A 17723-nucleotide genomic window follows, 5' to 3' on the forward strand; every position below is an offset into this window, starting at 1 on the left:
TCCTTGCTATGTCTCTTGCTTCTCTTATCTACATTTGGATTTATGTGAAACAAAGAAAAGAACCTTGCCTTAGTTCTTCAGAAATCCTCCAGTCATGTTTGAAGAGACTTGTGCAGGGTCTTGCATAGGGTCTACAGCTGCTCTGTCAGGTTCAAGGCATATGTGCTGATGGGGCTAGAGGCAGAGGGTGGGAAGTAAGCAGAGGGTTGAAGGGTAGGAGTGGGGTTGAGAAAGAATTCAGGAACAGGCTACTGCCTACTCAAGACCAAAATTGAAACAGGTAGAGTGTAGGGCAAGTGCTAAGAAAAATGTTAAAAAACTTTGCTATAATTTTGAAGGTGCATATTCTTGATTGGGCATTTGTTTGGCTGTTGTAAATTTTTGACTGTTTCCTAGAGCTCCTACGGAGTTTACTCAGATATTTTCTGGTTGTTTTTTGATGTTTCTGGGCAGAAGGAGAGATTGGGGTTTCCAGTCTGCCACTTTGTTATCATCACCTGTACAGTAAGATTTTAAATAAATCCATGTATATATACTGTTTTTGCAAGATGTTCTGTTAGATGCTTATCCTATACAATTTTCCAGGTTAGTTGTTTCCTTTCCATTATTCCTCATGGGTGCATGATAAGATGAAAGTTAAATGGGCTTAGATTTTGAAACCCAGTCATCACTTTATCTGTTGTTGGGAAGTTCAGTCAGAGGATGAGTAGGTGTCAATGTTAGGGTTGCCCATGTTGCTGGGGGAACACTCAGAGGAGAACACAGGAGATACTTATACAAAAGGATCCAGAAGCACCCTATATGTATTATTGAAGTGAAGAAATTTTCTCTTGTGATGTGACAGCTTGGTAGCCAGGAAGATAATGATCACTCACAAAGAAACAGGGACTGATGTGGCCAAGGGCAGAACAAGTTGAAGGATGAACCTTGCACCATATCCTGAGTTTTCATTTCCCATTCATAGAAGTCAAACTTGGCCATGGCATACCAGAGGGGAGATGTGGAAGCATCTCTTCCAAGCACCAAGGACTCAGCTTCATCCATTTCCGTGAGAGTCTTAGGATGTGACAACCTGGGAATTTCTATTCTTGTTTTACCTTTACACCTCAAGAAATAAGCGTGTGAGTTTTATGCCTGAGTCTTTGGATTCTTAATTGGAGAACCTGTAGTATTTTCAGTTTTTCCATGTTGTGAAGATTGTTTGGATTCACATCCAAGTGCATACAATTTCTGACATTTGTGCTGTTTCCTTGGAATACATTTCTAGAAGTATCATTGCACTTTGGAAGTATGTACACTTTAATTTGTCTTGATACACCTTGTAAGGCAAGTTTCTTGGTTATGAAGCTAATTTCAAGCTAAAAATCAAATATCTTATCCCTTGTTGAATGTTCTTTGGCTCTGATCAGCCAGAAATATATTTCCCCAACTGAGAATTTAGAGTTCATCTCCAGCCCATGTAGTAAAGTGGTCTTAGAGATGAAGGAAGTGAGACTAAGCCACTACTCTCTGGTACAGGCAATAAAAAGCTGAGTATACAATGATGGTGGACCAAATTCTTCCCATTCTACTTACCAAACATTTAAATGTAATCTTATCTAGAAAGAAAATCTGAGTGTCAGGATGCCAAACTATAGGATTTTGCACCTCTCTCAAGGAAGAGAGTGAAGTACTTGGAGATTGGGAGTCTTTATTATTATTATTTTTATTTTTTAAAGTTTATTTACTTATTTTGAGAGTATGTATGCACAAGTGGGGAAGGAACAGAGAGAGAGGAGAGAGAGAATCCCAAACAGGCTCCATGCTGTCACTTTAGAGACTGACACAGGGCTCAATCTCATGAACTGTGAGATCATGACCTGAGCTGAAATCAAGAGTGGGATGCTCAACTGAAGGAGCTACCCAGGCGCCACCAGTTTTGGGAAAATCTTTAATACATGAATATACATTTGTCCACTGAAAGAGCTCAAGAACAACTGATGACAAATCAAGACAACAAAATGATAAATTATACAATAAATTTGTTTTATTTAGCAATTAGAAGAGAGCAAGGAGCAGAGGGAATGTCAGAGAGATACAGATTTCTGCACTGTAGAACTAGTCACTTGTGCTTTCACAACCACTACAAGAGAGGAGGTGCCCAAAACAGAGAATATGGGAGAATTCATGGGTGCATGGAAACAAGGAGAAAGTGCACTGTTCAGGAGTAGGACCCAGGCAGGTTTCTGTATTGAAAGTGAGCAGAGGTAATATCCTACTAATGCTCAGCTTACTAATGGAACAAAGAGGCAAGAGTAATGTTTTGGTAACAAAGTGAGGCCCCAGTTGTGGTTGTATTAAGGTATAAATCAGAGGTTGAATTTCTATGCTGAGCAATGGAAACTTAGGTGGACCAGGTATAGGCAATGATGAGAAATGAAGGCACTCAGCAGGTTCTGCTCAGAGAGTAAGAGAAATCAGAGACGGGAGAGGAGAAGCAGCCTGAGAGAGGGCAATCCAGTTGTAGATGGGACAACGTGGGGCCAAGAGCTGATGGCAGGACTTAGTGCTTGTAGCTCTTCCTGCTGGAGGATGAGGTGGTGGTGTATTTGATGGTGGAACTGCTGCCCCCAGAGGAGCTGAAGCCACCCCCAATGCCTCTGCCGCTGCTGGAACTGAAGCCAGCTCCCAGGCTGTGGCCGCTGCCATAGGAGTAGCCGCTGCCTCCGCCCAGGCCTGAGCCACTGCCCACACCGCTGGCACTGCCATAGCCGCCAGCGCTGCCATAGCCTCCGGAGACGGTGGACTGCACCACAGCTGTGAAGGGGAGGGAGACAAGGACACATAGGACACAGTGAGCTCATTCTGCCAGTCTGAGTCTCGTCAGAAGAGCTAAGGGCAAGGGAGAGGGGCAAGCAAAGTACTTACAGATGTTGACTTGTCCAACACCTTCCCCACTCAGCCTAGGAAGGGAGAAAACACAGGGACCGTGAGACCTCAGACAGCCACCACTGGACCAGAGTGGGAAGCCTCGATGTGAGGATAACCCATGAGCAAACTGCCTTTTAAGATTCTCTGAGAGTCATGATTGTGGCCATAACTAGAATGCCTTCAACTTGTGCTCATGGCCAGACATCATGGACATGTATTCAGAGGTTTGAGGAGCTTGTGTGAGTTACCCACCTGGACTCCTCACCCTCCAGTAGCTTCCTGTAGGTGGCAATCTCCAAGTCCAGGGCCAGTTTGCCATTAATCTGCTCCTGGTACTCCTTCAGCAGCTGGGCGATGTCCTGCTTGGCCTTCTGCAGAGCATCCTCCAGATCAGCCAGCTTGTTCTTGGCATCCTTGAGGGCCATCTCCCCACGCTGTTCAGCATCAGCAATAGCGGACTGCAGGTTGGCACACTAGAGCAAGAAGATAGGCAGAAGGAACTCGTAATGTAGTTCTCCAGGAGGGTAGCCATACTTCTTTCTAGTGAGGAACAGTTCCAGATACCAGATACCATAGAAAGGGACTTCTACCACATGTTTTCCAGTCTTTTTCTGTTCTGCACAACTTACCCAGACTGGGAGCCACTTGAGAACACCTGTGCCGTTTTTAAACCACCCTCCATGAGGGGTGGGTGGGAGACCTTATGTTGGACCAAATACCAGCATACTTGGAAGAAATGGACCCATTCATTTGTTTTGAGTGCTGCCTCCAAAGCTAAACCAGCACGTTTTCTGATTATCTCATGGGGATGCCCCATTAACTTAGACAAAATCACCAACATCCGCACCTAAGGTATGAGTTTCATTGCTAGCTGCTGAGATCTTGTCTTCCTTACTCCTAAGGGCTTCTAAAATGCTTGGGAAATGGATCTTCATCCTGGGTCATTGCTCAACACTCTATTTCAATTGAATGTTGAACAGATTTGGAACAGTCTTGCCCCACTCTGGAACTCCCCTTTTCTTTCCCCACTTGTTTCTTGTACTCCTAAACCAATCATTCTCCTTAAATAATCTCTTTCCAAAGTCCCTGGACAATCTTTTTACAGTCTAATTGAAATTGTTCCTGTCATGTGATTGTATCATCTGTAGGGTTGGCATCCATCTGTCCTAACATGTGGGAATTCATTGAGGGTGGGAGCCGCATGCACCCCTCTCTTTGCTCTTCCCCCAATTCCCAGCATTTCCCAAATGGTGGCTGATGGCTGCCTGGTGGTTGAGTGAGGAAGCGATGCTTATCTTCTCCAGAAGCCCCTACCATACCTGCTTCTTGACACGGTCGATCTCAGATCTCAGCCTCTGGATCATGCGGTTGATCTCAGTAATCTCCTGCTTGGAGTTGCGCAGATCATTCATCAGTCTGCCTGCAGTGGCCTGCAGCTCCTCATACTGGAGTCCAGAGGGAGAGAAGGTGGTTCATATAGGCTTTCATGACTTGAGTTCTCAACCAGGCATTTAACACACCTGGAGCTAGTGACTTCTCACCAAGGCATTTTAGAGAAAGTTGAAGTGGCAAAGTCACTGAATACTGTACACTGATCACAGACCCTCTTTTTAATGGAATGCGGGCTGCCTAGTTCAGTTGAAGACCAGCAATGTTCTATATTATGTTTCTGAGTGAGTCAGCATCAGAGTGAAGACAAAAGCAAGAATCACCAGATCCTTATCTATGTAGCTACTTTCCTGCACTTGGGTTCTTTGACTTAATTGAACTTGGACATAAATTCTGTGAATGCCTACTCTATGAGAGCAGGTCACATATCCTGCGAGAAATCATCAGCTTCCTTGCAGTAGACTTTCCCAGCGAAAGGTGTAGCCTTGCTGGTGTCTAGGAAGAGGACACAGGCAATCCTGGGCACCTGTCAACTCAAGGCTCACCTTGCTCTGGTACCAGGACTCAGCCTCAGCCCGGCTCTTCTGAGCGATCTCCTCATATTGGGCTTTGACTTCAGCGATGATGCTGTCCAGGTCCAGGTTACGGTTGTTGTCCATGGACAGGACCACGGAAGTGTCTGAGATGTGGGTTTGCATCTGAGCCAGTTCCTGCAGAGCATAAGATCATCAGATCATCTTCCCCTTGGCCTTACAGACGTACCCCACCCCAAGATCCTCCACCCTTGGCAGAGCCCCATCACAACAAATAAAAGAGGAGTGGAGATGCTTACTGCTTCATACAAGGCTCTGGTGAAGTTGATCTCATCCATGAGAGCATCTACCTTGGCTTGCAATTCAACCTTATTCATGTAGGCAGCATCCACATCCTGGAGAACAAGCCAACACCTTGGAGTCAGCTGAGCCTTCCTTCCCAGTCTGAACACCTTTTAGTCTCCCCATCTACTCCCCTCTTGGATGTGTGCAGGGCCCAAGAGTCCTTTCTTTCTAGAAAGGAACATGAACCCCTGATCTTCAGCAGCTCACCTTCTTTAGAGTCACAAATTCATTCTCTGCTGCTGTGCGCTTGTTGATTTCATCTTCGTATCTAGACACAGAAGAGGGTAAGACATAATTGAGCCAGTGGCAATGATGATACAGAAAAAGTGTCCTGGAATCCCAACTTTCCACAAGAGAGATACACCCAAAAAGAGCTTCCTGTCAGTGAGCCACAAAAATGACTTTTTGTGGTTCCTAAATTGTTTTATCTCCCTATCCACCTCCGTGGCTCTTTGTCTTTTGGGTTTGTTTTAGGTAATCATTGCGATTTTCATTTCCATGGACGTGTTTTGCTATGGAATCAGGCCCACATCTTGACCTGGTCACCCAATAATCTTGAAGACTTCGGGGAACTGAACTCCTTTCTCTCCTTGAACTCACTTGTTCTTGAAGTCCTCCACCATGTCCTGCATGTCCTTGAGCTCTGAGTTCAGTTGGACATTCTCCCCCTCTAAGCTCTCCAGGTGTCTCCTGAGCTTGTTGATATACTGCTCAAACCAGGGCTCCAGATTCTGCCTCACAGTATTGGTGCCCTGCTCCTGGAGCAGAGTCCACTTGGTGTCCAGGACCTTGTTCTTCTGCTCCAGGAACCGCACCTGGAAGAGACAAGATGATTATTTGCCAGAGAGAGCAAAGGTGAAAGAGATGTTACTTGTCAGGTGCCCAGGCATGTCTGGGTAGTCACCCAGGTGGGTTATTATGGAGCATGTACAGAGGGTCAGGCTGACAGTGTTGCACCCCCAAACCTATTTACTTCCCACCCTAGCAGTCCTACTGTGAAATTCTTCCAGAGACCTATGATGTCTTCTCACTGACTAAGCTATATAGCGCATCAGTGACTTTCAACATTTCTTCTCTTTCTATTGAAAATCACAACCATACATCTAGTTAAAAATAGTATTTCTCCAGGTGGCTGTATGGCTCAGTCAGTTACGTGTCTGACTCTTGATTTTGGCTCAGGTCATGACCACCCTGTTTTTAGATTGAGCTCTAAATCTGTTTGGGCTCTAGGCTCTCTGCCTCTTGTTCTGCCCCTCTCCTGCTCTCTCTCTCTATCTCAAAATAAATGAATGAATGAATGAATGAATGAATGAATAAATAAATAAATAAACAAACATTAAAAATATTATTTTCCTATTCCACTGCACAAAGTTATTTTTTTAAAATTGTACCTCAGTTAAGGGATTGTTAAATGTGCAGAAACTAATGATTTAATCCAATTCAGTTGATGATTGGATTCCATTAACTTCTGCTTTAGTGCATGATTTTCATGTACAACAAATGCCCTAATGGTCATGCTCTAGTTCTATACATTTAGTATTTCTATGATATATAAACATTTCTGAGTCTTTTTTTTCTAATCCAGCCAGAAATCCTTTCTTTTCTTTTCTTTTCTTTTCTTTTCTTTTCTTTTCTTTTCTTTTCTTTTCTTTTCTTTTCTTTTCTTTTCTTTTCTTTTTTCTTTTCTTTTCTTTTTTTTCTTTTCTTTTCTATTCTTTCACCCTTTTCCTCATGTCCAGAGCCCTAGAACAGTTTTCCACTGGAATTATTATTTAATCTCTTAGAATATTCAGCAGGTAAAGCTGACCGATTCTATTCTCTCATTGCCTTATTTTGCTTCATGGATAACACAAGTTGAGTATTGTTCCCTGGCTGGGATGAAGGACATTTAAGAGACCCAGTGGTTTCAAGTGATTTCCATCACCTTCTGCCTGTTGTCAACATGGAGGCCATCTGACATCCCAGGGGAGAGCTCCTCTGAGTCCCCTTCTCCCTCCCTCCTGAATCTCACCCCAGTAGGACATTCATTGATTGTTTAGTCTGGGGAGCCTGACAGCCCAGTGGAGGCAGGTCTTCTTGGCTCACCTTGTCGATGAAGGAGGCAAACTTGTTGTTGAGGGTCTTGATCTGCTCCCGCTCCTCAGTCCTCACCCGCTGGATGGTGGGGTTGATTTGCAGGTTCAGAGGAGTGAGGAGGTTCTGGTTGATGGTGACCTCTTGGATGCCTCCAGGGGGGCACACAGGGAAGCCAGAGCCCCCATAGCCACCAGCAAAACCAGCTCCACCACCGAGCCCAAAGCCACCACCAGCTGCGGCACCAAAACCAAATCCACTGGCAGCTCCACCTCCATAGCCAAAGCCACCTCCAACTCGGCCACCATATCCGCCACTGATGGCACAGCTGCCCCCTCCGATGGAGATCCTCTTGGAGCCTCCCAGGCTATAGAGGCTCCTGCTCCCAAAGCCAGCTCCTCCACACACTCCACCGAGGCCACCAGTGCCCCTGGAGCGGGACACAGAGACACTGCTGAAGCCAGAGCGGCAGACCCCTGGGACTCTGGCTGAGCTGGTGCTGAAGCCACGGTAGCTGATGCTTTGGCTTCTCACGGTGGATTTGCTAGACATGATTCTTGAAGAGGGGAAGGCTGAAGAAAGCGTGAGAGGCTGGAGGGTAGAGCTGAGAGGAGCAGATCTGTGAGATGAGCCTCCCGGCAGCAGTTTATATATGGTGAAAATGGGCTGGGCTCCATCCTGGAAGGTGAACTTGTAGATTGGGAAGGGTTGGGCATTTACAAACAGTAATGTCACATCTGGATTATTAGAAAAGTATGAAATAATGAAAATTTCATTTTTGGCTTCCTTTAGTCAGGGAAAATATCTCCAGTCTTCCAGCTTTGACTTGATCTCAGTATAATGTGACTATTCTCAATTCACTGAGGTAGGAGTAGTTACTGTCTCAAATTCTGCATGTTATGCTCGTGTATGAGAAATTTAATGCACTCCTCTCCACCTGTGTTGTACCCAGCAGAGATAGGATACTGAAATAATCTATTTCATATGCCTTCATAGTAACATTCTCATTATTTTTCATTATTACAGAAGTTAAATATGAGTTTTCTTTTGCTCTTATGTAAAATTTCACCCACATAAAGGAGTAACATAACAACATAATCGGTCCCTATATTCTTATTACTCAGCTTTATAAAAGTCATTATCTCAAAACCAGCATGACAGCTTCCATATTCCTACCCTATTCCTTGATGACTGTAAATTATTGGAAAACAAATGTCAGAGATCATATTGTCTCGTTTGTATATAATTCTGTATTTATGTCTGAATGAGAGACACTTAAAAATATAACCTAAGTACCATTTTCATATATTAAAAATGTATATATTCATTAACATAAACAGGTATGTATTCAGTCTTCAATATACCTCTTGGTGTTATTTATTTTTTTATTTTGGTTGTCAGAATCAGGATCCAAGTATGCTCTATATCTGTTATTTGTGTGTGAAATGTCTTTTAGATAATATCTTCTAAATCATTTAAGTCAGTATATCCTTCTTCATTTTTTTCCATACAATTTATTTGTTAAAGAGACTGGGTTCTTTGGCAGGTGCAGTGTTTCATTCCTTGTATTTTTCTAGTTGCATGTTCATGGTGCCTCATTGAACATCTTACTGTGTCCTTTGTATATCTTGTAAAGTGATAGGTAAAGCTAGAAACTTAATGTGCTATCTGTTTAAACATTCCAGATGTAGATGTATAGACTGCCTACTCATATATTGAGTATTGTTACTTACACACTTGCTTCAATGTTTAGACGTTGAAGGAGAATGTTGAAGACGTTCAAGGAATAAAATATACATTCAAGGTCATTCCCCAAGCAGCCAATTCCTATATATGGATTCAAGCGGTGTTCTCAGTTCCTGTGTATCTTTGTAGTATCTTCATTTGGGTGTTTCTGTGTTTTTCCTGGGGTATGTGGTGTGTGTGTGTGTGTGTGTGTGTGAGAGAGAGAGAGAGACAGAGAGAGAGAGAGACAGAGAGACAGAGAGAGAGAGAGAGAGAGAAGAAAGAGATGGAGAGAGATATTGGGGCGAGTGTATATGTACAGAGGGTGCCCATATTGTTAAAAAGTATATATTTTATGCATATCCATGTTTGTATAATATACACCTTTATATCCTCTTTTCAGTTACGCCTGTGTTGTATTTCTTATGTGTTTACTCCTCGTCCTCCTTTAACGCTCAGTGATGGCTGTTTCATACCTGCAAACTCTTCTTTCCCTCTGTCTACCTCCCTTTCCGTGTCCATTACAGCCCACTCAGCAATGCCTTCACCTCCCTGTCTGCTTTCAGCATGGCCTTCATTTCTAGTGTGGTTTTGTCTCGTTTCTTGGCTCTTTTTCTGAGCTCCTCCAGTTCATTTTCTCCTTTATTATCTCATTCAATTGCCCCATTTGTTCTCTGATTTTATCATGGTGTCTATTTCATCGAATTCTGGGAAATATACTATTGGAATTTTTTTCTGTTGAGTGTTTTTCACATGCCTCTTGTTTGTCCCTGTGTTATTTAATGGAAGGTGCCTATTGTGATCCTGGAATGCTTCCTTTATCTCTGCCTTTGTTTTTTAATGGGTGTTAATTTATTTTTGAGAGAGAAGAGAGAGAGAGAAGAAGAAGCAGGGGAGGAGCAGAGAGAGAGGGGGAGACACAGAATCTGAATCAGAGAATCCAAAGAAGGCTCCAGGCTCTGAGCTGTCAGCACAGAGCCCAACACGGGGCTGGAACCCATGAACGGTGAGATCATGACCTGAGCTGACGTTGGACGCTTAACCAACTGAGCCACCCAGGCGCCCTGGAATGGTTCCTTTCTGACCAGTGCTCATCTGTGAATGAAGCAAGCCCTTTCTGGCCCTGCCATTTGCAGGAGGTATTCTGGGAGGGGGGCCAGGGCCATATCCAGGCTAATAGGATTTCTCATTATGACACAGGGCTGTGTGAATAATTCCTCTAAGCTTTAATTCTGACAAGCCAACAAAGGTCACCACAGAGTGGCTCACAATTTTGTCTCTGCTTTCTTTGCTTCACCAACAAAATGCTGCCAATAAGCCTGGACTGATTCCTTATTCAGCCCAGCCTTCACAGTTTTGTGAAACTTCATGACAAATGGGGTCCTGCCTCCAGCCCACACACCCAGTTCTGATTGTTGCAAACAAGGGATTCTTGGATGTGCACCTGATGAAGTGTCCTTTACAGGGACTTAGCAGCAGTGCAGTGAGTCAACAGTGTCTGGCACGTAGGAAAACCTGTGTTGGCTTTGTTTGGTGTTCCTTCGTGGTTATTGAGTTGTTTGGTTTGGATTTGTTGGTGTTGAGTGTTCTTCCCTGAGATCTGCAGCTGTGGGCATCTTCTCTCTGAGTTTCTTAACAACTGTCTTGCATTTTTCTATGTCTGTGAGAATATTCTTCCATTTCTTTTAAGGTTTATATATTTTGAGAGGGTGCAAGAGGGGGAGGGGCAGAGGGAGAAGGGGACAAGGGATCCAAAGTGGGCTCTGGGCTGCAGCAAGACCCATGTGGGGCTCAAACTCACAAACCATATCATGACCTGAGCAGAAATCAGATGCTCAACAGACTAAGCTACCTAGGTGCTCCTTTTTTTTTTTTTAGTGGATTTTAGATAGATTCATGTTGGTGGTTGAAGGTGGAGTTTAGTTTTATGTTTCTTGTTCTTCTTGTTTTGGGATAATTTTTGAGAAGGTGCACAAATTAAAACAAATACAACTTGAAATAACCAATATTGTTTTAGCATATGTCCTTCATTTATTTCTCTCTGTCTCTGTCTCTCTCTTTCTCTACCTTAGTTGTTGTATAATTTTGTTTACAAATTTGGTATTAGTTAAAAATATAGCTGTCACTTTGAGCCCCACACCTTAAGCAGTTTTTGTCATAAACTTTTCATTTCAGAACAGTTTTAGATTTACAAATAGTTTCTAAAAGTACTACAGAGAGGTCCTGTAGACCTCACACAATTTCTCTCTTATTAATACCTCATGTTAGTATGGTACATCTGGCACAATGAAGGAACCAATACGAATATACTAGTAATAGTTGTGTTTATTTGGATTTCTTTAGCTTTTACCAATGTTCTTTTTTTTTTTTTCTTTTTTTCTGTTCTAGGCTCTCATCCAGGATACTACATTACGTTTAGTCATTATGTCTCCTTAACTCTTGTTTCCTGAGGCTGGTTGTCAGGTTTTCCTTGTTTTGATGACCTTGAAAATTTCAAGAGCAGTGGACTGATATTTTCCAGAATTTCAGATTTCGGCCTTGTCTGATGATTTCTCAAGATAAGACTGGGTTACAGGATTTTGAGAGGAAGACCACAGAGGTAACATTCCATTCTCATCACATCGTATCAAGGGTACATGCTTTGATGTGTCTTATTACTATTGTTGTTAACCTTGATCACCTGGCTGAGGGAGTGTTTGTCAGATTTTTGGAAAGTTATTATAAAGTTATTCTTTTACCCTTTTTCCTCCATACTCTTTGGTTTTTTTTAATATGAAATTTATTGTCAAATTGGTTTCCATACAACACCCAGTGCTCATCCCAACAGGTGCCCTCCTCAATACCCATCACCCACCCACCCACCCCTCCCTCCCACCCCCCCCATAAACCCTCAGTTTGTTCTCAGTTTTTAGGAGTCTCTTATGTTTTGGCTCCCTCCGTCTCTAACCATTTTTTCCCTTCCCCTCCCCCATGGTATTCTGTTAAGTTTCTCAGGATCCACATAGGAGTGAAAACGTATGGAATCTGTCCTTCTCTGTATGACTTATTTCACTTAGCATAACACTCTCCAGTTTCATCCACGTTGCTACAAAAGGCCATATTTCTTTCTCATTTCACGTAGTATTCCATTGTGTATATAAACCACAATTTCTTTATCAATTTGTCAGTTCATGAACATTTAGGTTCTTTCCATGATTTAGCTATTGTTGAGAGTGCTGCTAGAAACATTGGGGTACAAGTGCCCTTATGCATCAGTACTCCTGTATCCCTTGGGTAAATTCCTAGCAGTGCTACTGCTGGGTCATAGGGTAGGTCATTTTTAATTCTTTGAGGAACCTTCACACTGTTTTCCAGAGCAGCTGCACCAGTTTGCATTCCCACCAGCAGTGCAAGAGGGTTCCCGTTTCTCCATATCCTCTCCAGCATCTATAGTCTCCTGGTTTGTTAATTTTAGCCACTCTGACTGGCGTGACGTGATATCTGAGTGTGGTTTTGATTTGTATTTCCCTGATGAGGAGCGACGTTGAGCATCTTTTCATGTGCCTGTTGGCCATCCGGATGTCTTCTTTAGAGAAGTGTCTATTCATGTTTTCTGCCCATTTCTTCACTGGATTATTTGTTTTTCGGGTGTGGAGTTTGGTGAGCTCTTTATAGATTTTGGATACTAGCCCTTTGTCCGATATGTCATTTGCAAATATCTTTTCCCATTCCGTTGGTTGCCTTTTAGTTTTGTTGATTGTTTCCTTTGCTGTGCAGAAGCTTTTTATCTTCATGAGGTTCCAATAGTTCATTTTTGCTTTTAATTCCCTTGCCTTTGGGGATGTGTCAAGTAAGAAATTGCTGCGGCTGAGGTCAGAGAGGTTTTTCCCCTAAAGAGATGTCCTTTATCCATTTTGGGTTTGTTTTTGTGAATGGTGTAAGAAAGTGGTCTAGTTTCATCCTTCTGCATGTTGCTGTCCAGTTCTCCCAGCATCATTTGTTAAAGAGACTGTCTTTTTTCCATTGGATATTCTTTCCTGCTTTGTGAAAGATTAGTTGGCCATACTTTTGTGGGTCTAGTTCTGGTGTTTCTATTCTATTCCATTGGTCTATGTGTCTGTTTTTGTGCCAATACCATGCTATCTTGATGATTACAGCTTTGTAGTAGAGGCTAAAGTCTGGGATTGTGATACCTCCTGCTCTGGTGTTCTTCAAAATTACTTTGGCTATTCTGGGCCTTTTGTGGTTCCATACAAATTTTAGGATTGCTTGTTCTAGATTCGAGAAGAATGCTGGTGCAATTTTGATTGGGATTGCATTGAATGTGTAGATAGCTTTGGGTAGTATTGACATTTTAACAATATTTATTCTTCCAATCCATGAGCATGGAATGTTTTTCCACTTCTTTATATCTTCTTCAATTTCCTTCATAAGCTTTCTATAGTTTTCAGCATACAGATCTTTTACATCTTTGGTTAGGTTTATTCCTAGGTATTTTATGCTTCTTGGTGCAATTGTGAATGGGATCAGTTTCTTTATTTGTCTTTCTGTTGCTTCATTATTAGTGTATAAGAATGCAATTGATTTCTGTACATTGATTTTGTATCCTACGACTTTGCTGAATTCATGCATCAGTTCTAGCAGACTTTTGGTGGAGTCTATCGGGTTTTCCATGTATAATATCATGTCATCTGCAAAAAGTGAAAGCTTAACTTTATCTTTGCCAATTTTGATGCCTTTGATTTCCTTTTGTTGTCTGATTGCTGATGCTAGAACTTCCAACACTATGTTAAACAACAGCAGTGGACATCCCTGTCCTGTTCCTGATCTCAGGGAGAAAGCTCTCAGTTTTTCCCCATTGAGGATGATATTAGCTGTGGGCTTTTCATAAATGGCTTTTATGATGTTTAAGTATGTTCCTTCTATCCCGACTTTCTCAAGGGTTTTTATTAAGAAAGGATGCTGAATTTTGTCGAATGCTTTTTCTGCATTGATTGAAAGGATCATATGGTTCTCACCTTTTCTTTTATTAATGTGATGGATGTATCATATTGACTGATTTGCGAATGTTGAACCAGCCCTGCAGCCCCGGAATGAATCCCACTTGATCACGGTGAATAATTCTTTTATATGTTGTTGAATTTGATTTGCTAGTATCTTATTGAGAATTTTTGCATCCATATTCATCAGGGATATTGGCCTGTAGTTCTCTTTTTTTACTGGGTCTCTGCCTGGTTTGGGAATCAAAGTAATGCTGGCTTCATAGAATGAGTCTGGAAGTTTTCCTTCCCTTTCTATTTTTTGGAATAGCTTGAGAAGGATAGGTATTATCTCTGCTTTAAATGTCTGGTAGAATTCCCCTGGGAAGCCATCTGGTCCTGGACTCTTATTTGTTGGGAGATTTTTGATAACTGTTTCAATTTCTTTGCTGGTTATGGGTCTGTTCAAGCTTTCTATTTCTTCCTCTTTGAGTTTTGGAAGTGTGTGGGTGTTTAGGAATTTGTCCATTTCTTCCAGGTTGTCCACTTTGTTGGAATATAATTTTTCATAGTATTCCCTGGTAATTGCTTGTATTTTTGAGGGATTGGTTGTAATAATTCATTTTCATTCATGATTTTATCTATTTGGGTCATCTCCCTTTTCTTTTTGAGAAGGCTGGATAGAGGTTTATCAATTTTGTTTATTTTTTCAAAAAACCAACTCTTGGTTTCATTGATCTGCTCTACAGTTTTTTTAGATTCTATGTTGTTTACTTCTGCTCTGATCTTTATTATTTCTCTTCTTCTGCTGGGTTTGGGGTGTCTTTGTTGTTCTGCTTCTATTTCCTTTAGGTGCGCTCTTAGAGTTTGTATTTGGGATTTCTCTTGTTTCTTGAGATAGGCCTGGATTGCAATGTATTTTCCTCTCAGGACTGCCTTTGCTGCATCCCAAAGCGTTTGGATTGTTGTATTTTCATTTTCATTTGTTTCCACATATTTTTAAATTTCTTCTCTAATTGCCTGGTTGACCCATTCATTCTTTAGTAGGGTGTTCTTTAACCTCCATGCTTTTGGAGGTTTTCCAGATGTTTTCCTGTGGTTGATTTCAAGCTTCATCGCATTGTGGTCTGAAAGTATGCATGGTATGATCTCAATTCTTGTATACTTATGAAGGGCTGTTTTGTGACCCAGTATGTGGCCTATCTTGGAGATGTTCCATGTGCACTTGAGAAGAAAGTATATTCTGTTGTCTTGGGATGCAGAGTTCTAAATATATCTGTCAAGTCCATCTGATCTAGTGTATCATTCGGGGCCCTTGTTTCTTTATTGACCAAGTGTCTAGATGATCTATCCAATATTGTAAGTGGAGTATTAAAGCCCCCTGCAATGACCACATTCTTATCAATAAAGTTGCTTATGTTTGTGAGTAATTGTTTTATATATTTGTGGGCTCCTATATTTGGCGCATAGACATTTATAATTGTTAGCTCTTCCTGATGGATAGACCCTGTAATTATTATATAATGCCCTTCTTCATCTCTTGTTACAGCCTTTAATTTAAAGTCTAGTTTGTCTGATATAAGTATGGCTACTCCAGCTTTCTTTTGACTTCCAGTAGCATGATAGATGGTTCTCCATCCCCTCACTTTCAATCTGAAGGTGTCCTCAGGTCTAAAATGAGTCTCTTGTAGACAGCAAATAGATGGGTCTTGTTTTTTTTTATCCATTCTGATAACCTGTGTCTTTTGATTGGAGCATTTAGTCCATTTACATTCAGTGTTATAGAAAGATGGGTTTAGAGTCATTGTGATATCAGTACGTTTCATGCTTGTAGTGATGTCTCTGGTACTTTGTCTCACAGGATCCCCCTTAGATCTCTTGTAGGGCTGGTTTAGTGGTGATGAATTCCTTCAGTTTTTGTTTGTTTGGGAAGACCTTTATCTCTCCTTCTATTCTAGATGACAGACTTGCTGGATAAAGGATTCTAGGCTGCATTTTTTTTCCTGTTCATCTCATTGAAGATTTCTTGCCATTCCTTCCTGGCCTGCCAAGTTTCAGTAGAGAGATCCGTCACTAGTCTTATCATTCTCCCTTTATATGTTAGAGCACGTTTATCCCTAGCTGCTTTCAGAATTCTCTCTTTATCCTTGTATTTTGCTAGTTTCACTATGATATGTCATGCAGAAGATCGATTCAAGTTATGTCTGAAGGGAGTTCTCTGTGCCTCTTGGATTTCAATGCCTTTTTCCTTCCCCAGTTCAGGGAAGTTCTCAGCTATGATTTCTTCAAGTACACCTTCAGCACCTTTCCCTCTCTCTTCCTCCTCTGGAATCCCAATTATGCATATATTATTTCGTTTAATTATGTCACTTAGTTCTCTAAGTCTCCCCTCATACTCCTGGATTTTTTTTATCTCTCTTTTTCTCAGCTTCTTCTTTTTCCATAATTTTATCTTCTAATTCACCTCTTCTCTCCTCTGCCTCTTCAATCCAAGCTGTGGTCGCCTCCATTTTATTTTGCAGCTCATTTATAGCATTTTTTAGCTCCTCCTGGCTGTTTCTTAGTCCCTTGATCTCTGTAGTAATAGATTCTCTGCTGTCCTCTATACTTTTTTCAAGCCCAGCAATTAATTTTATGACTAATATTTTAAATTCACTTTCTGCTATATTGCTTAAACCATTTTTGATCAGTTCATTAGCTGTCGCTACTTCCTGGAGTTTCTTTTGAGGAGAATTCTTCTGTTTTGTCATTTTGGATAGCCCCTGGAGTGGCGGGGGAACTGCAGGGCTCTTTGCCTGTGCTGTCTGGAGTAACTTGCGTTGGTGGGCGGGGCCGCAGTCAGACCTGATGTCTGCCCCCAGCCCACCGCTGGGGCCACAGCCAGACTGGTGTGTACCTTATCTTCCCCTCTCCCAGGGGCAGGACTCACTGTGGAGTGGTGTGGCCTCTGTCTGGGCTACTTGCACACTGCCCAGGCTTGTGGCGCTGCTTCGATGGGATCTGGAGTATTAGCTGGGTGGAACCACGAGATGCACAGGGGCAGGAGGGGCAGGCTCAGCTCACTTTGCCTTTGGTGGTGCGCTTTGGGAGGGGCCCTGTGGCACCGGGAGGGAGGCAGACCCATCCGAGGGATGTATCCACAGAAACACAGCATTGGGTGTTTGCGCGGTGCAAGCAAGTTCGTGATGGGAACTGGTTCCCTTTGGGATTTTGGCTGGGGGTTGGGCAAGGGAGATGGCACTTCCCAGCGCCTTTGTTCCCCGCCAAGCTGAGCTCTGTCCTACGGGGCTCAACAAGTCTCCCTCCCGTTGTCCTTTAGCCCTCCTGCTCTCTGAGAAGAGCTGTTGACTTACAACATTCCAGATGTTAAGTCCCACTGGCTGTCAGAACACACTCCGTCTGGCCCCTCCGCTTTTGCAAGCCAGACTTGGGAGCTCTGCCTTGCAGTTGGGCTGGCTGCCCCTCCACCACCCTGGCTCCTTCCCGCCAGTCCGTGTAGCACACACTGCCTCTCCACCCTTCCTACCCTCTTCCGTGGGCCTCTCGTCTACGCTTACTCTGGAGAGTGCGTTCTGCTAGTCTTCTGGTGGTTTTCTGGGTAAATTAGGCAGATGTGGGTGGAATCTAAGCAATCAGCAGGATGCGGTGAGCCCAGCATCTTCCTAGGCCGCCATCTTCCTCCACCCATTTCCTCCTCCATACTCTTTGGAACAAAGTTATTATGCCCAGTCTCCACTTGGGAGGGGAGGAGTTATTCACTACCTGCTGGAGGGTGGACCATGTAGGAAAA

General features: G+C 42.7%; 1 protein-coding gene across 1 annotated transcript; it reads right to left on the bottom strand.

The window, feature by feature from the left end:
* Window positions 1-2004: 2004 nt before the first annotated feature.
* Window positions 2005-7817, bottom strand: LOC123590111 (keratin, type II cytoskeletal 6A-like). The gene is made up of 9 exons (XM_045462968.1): window positions 7263-7817; window positions 5778-5992; window positions 5385-5445; window positions 5132-5227; window positions 4845-5009; window positions 4230-4355; window positions 3163-3383; window positions 2908-2942; window positions 2005-2796 (listed from the first exon to the last, which is right to left on the bottom strand). Exons 1-9 carry the CDS (start codon window positions 7800-7802, stop codon window positions 2543-2545), a joined length of 1713 nt encoding a protein of 570 aa, XP_045318924.1. The 5' UTR covers window positions 7803-7817; the 3' UTR covers window positions 2005-2542.
* Window positions 7818-17723: the final 9906 nt, after the last annotated feature.

This window comes from Leopardus geoffroyi, chromosome B4, assembly GCF_018350155.1.
Source record: "Leopardus geoffroyi isolate Oge1 chromosome B4, O.geoffroyi_Oge1_pat1.0, whole genome shotgun sequence".
NCBI classification, from domain to species: Eukaryota; Metazoa; Chordata; class Mammalia; order Carnivora; family Felidae; genus Leopardus; species Leopardus geoffroyi.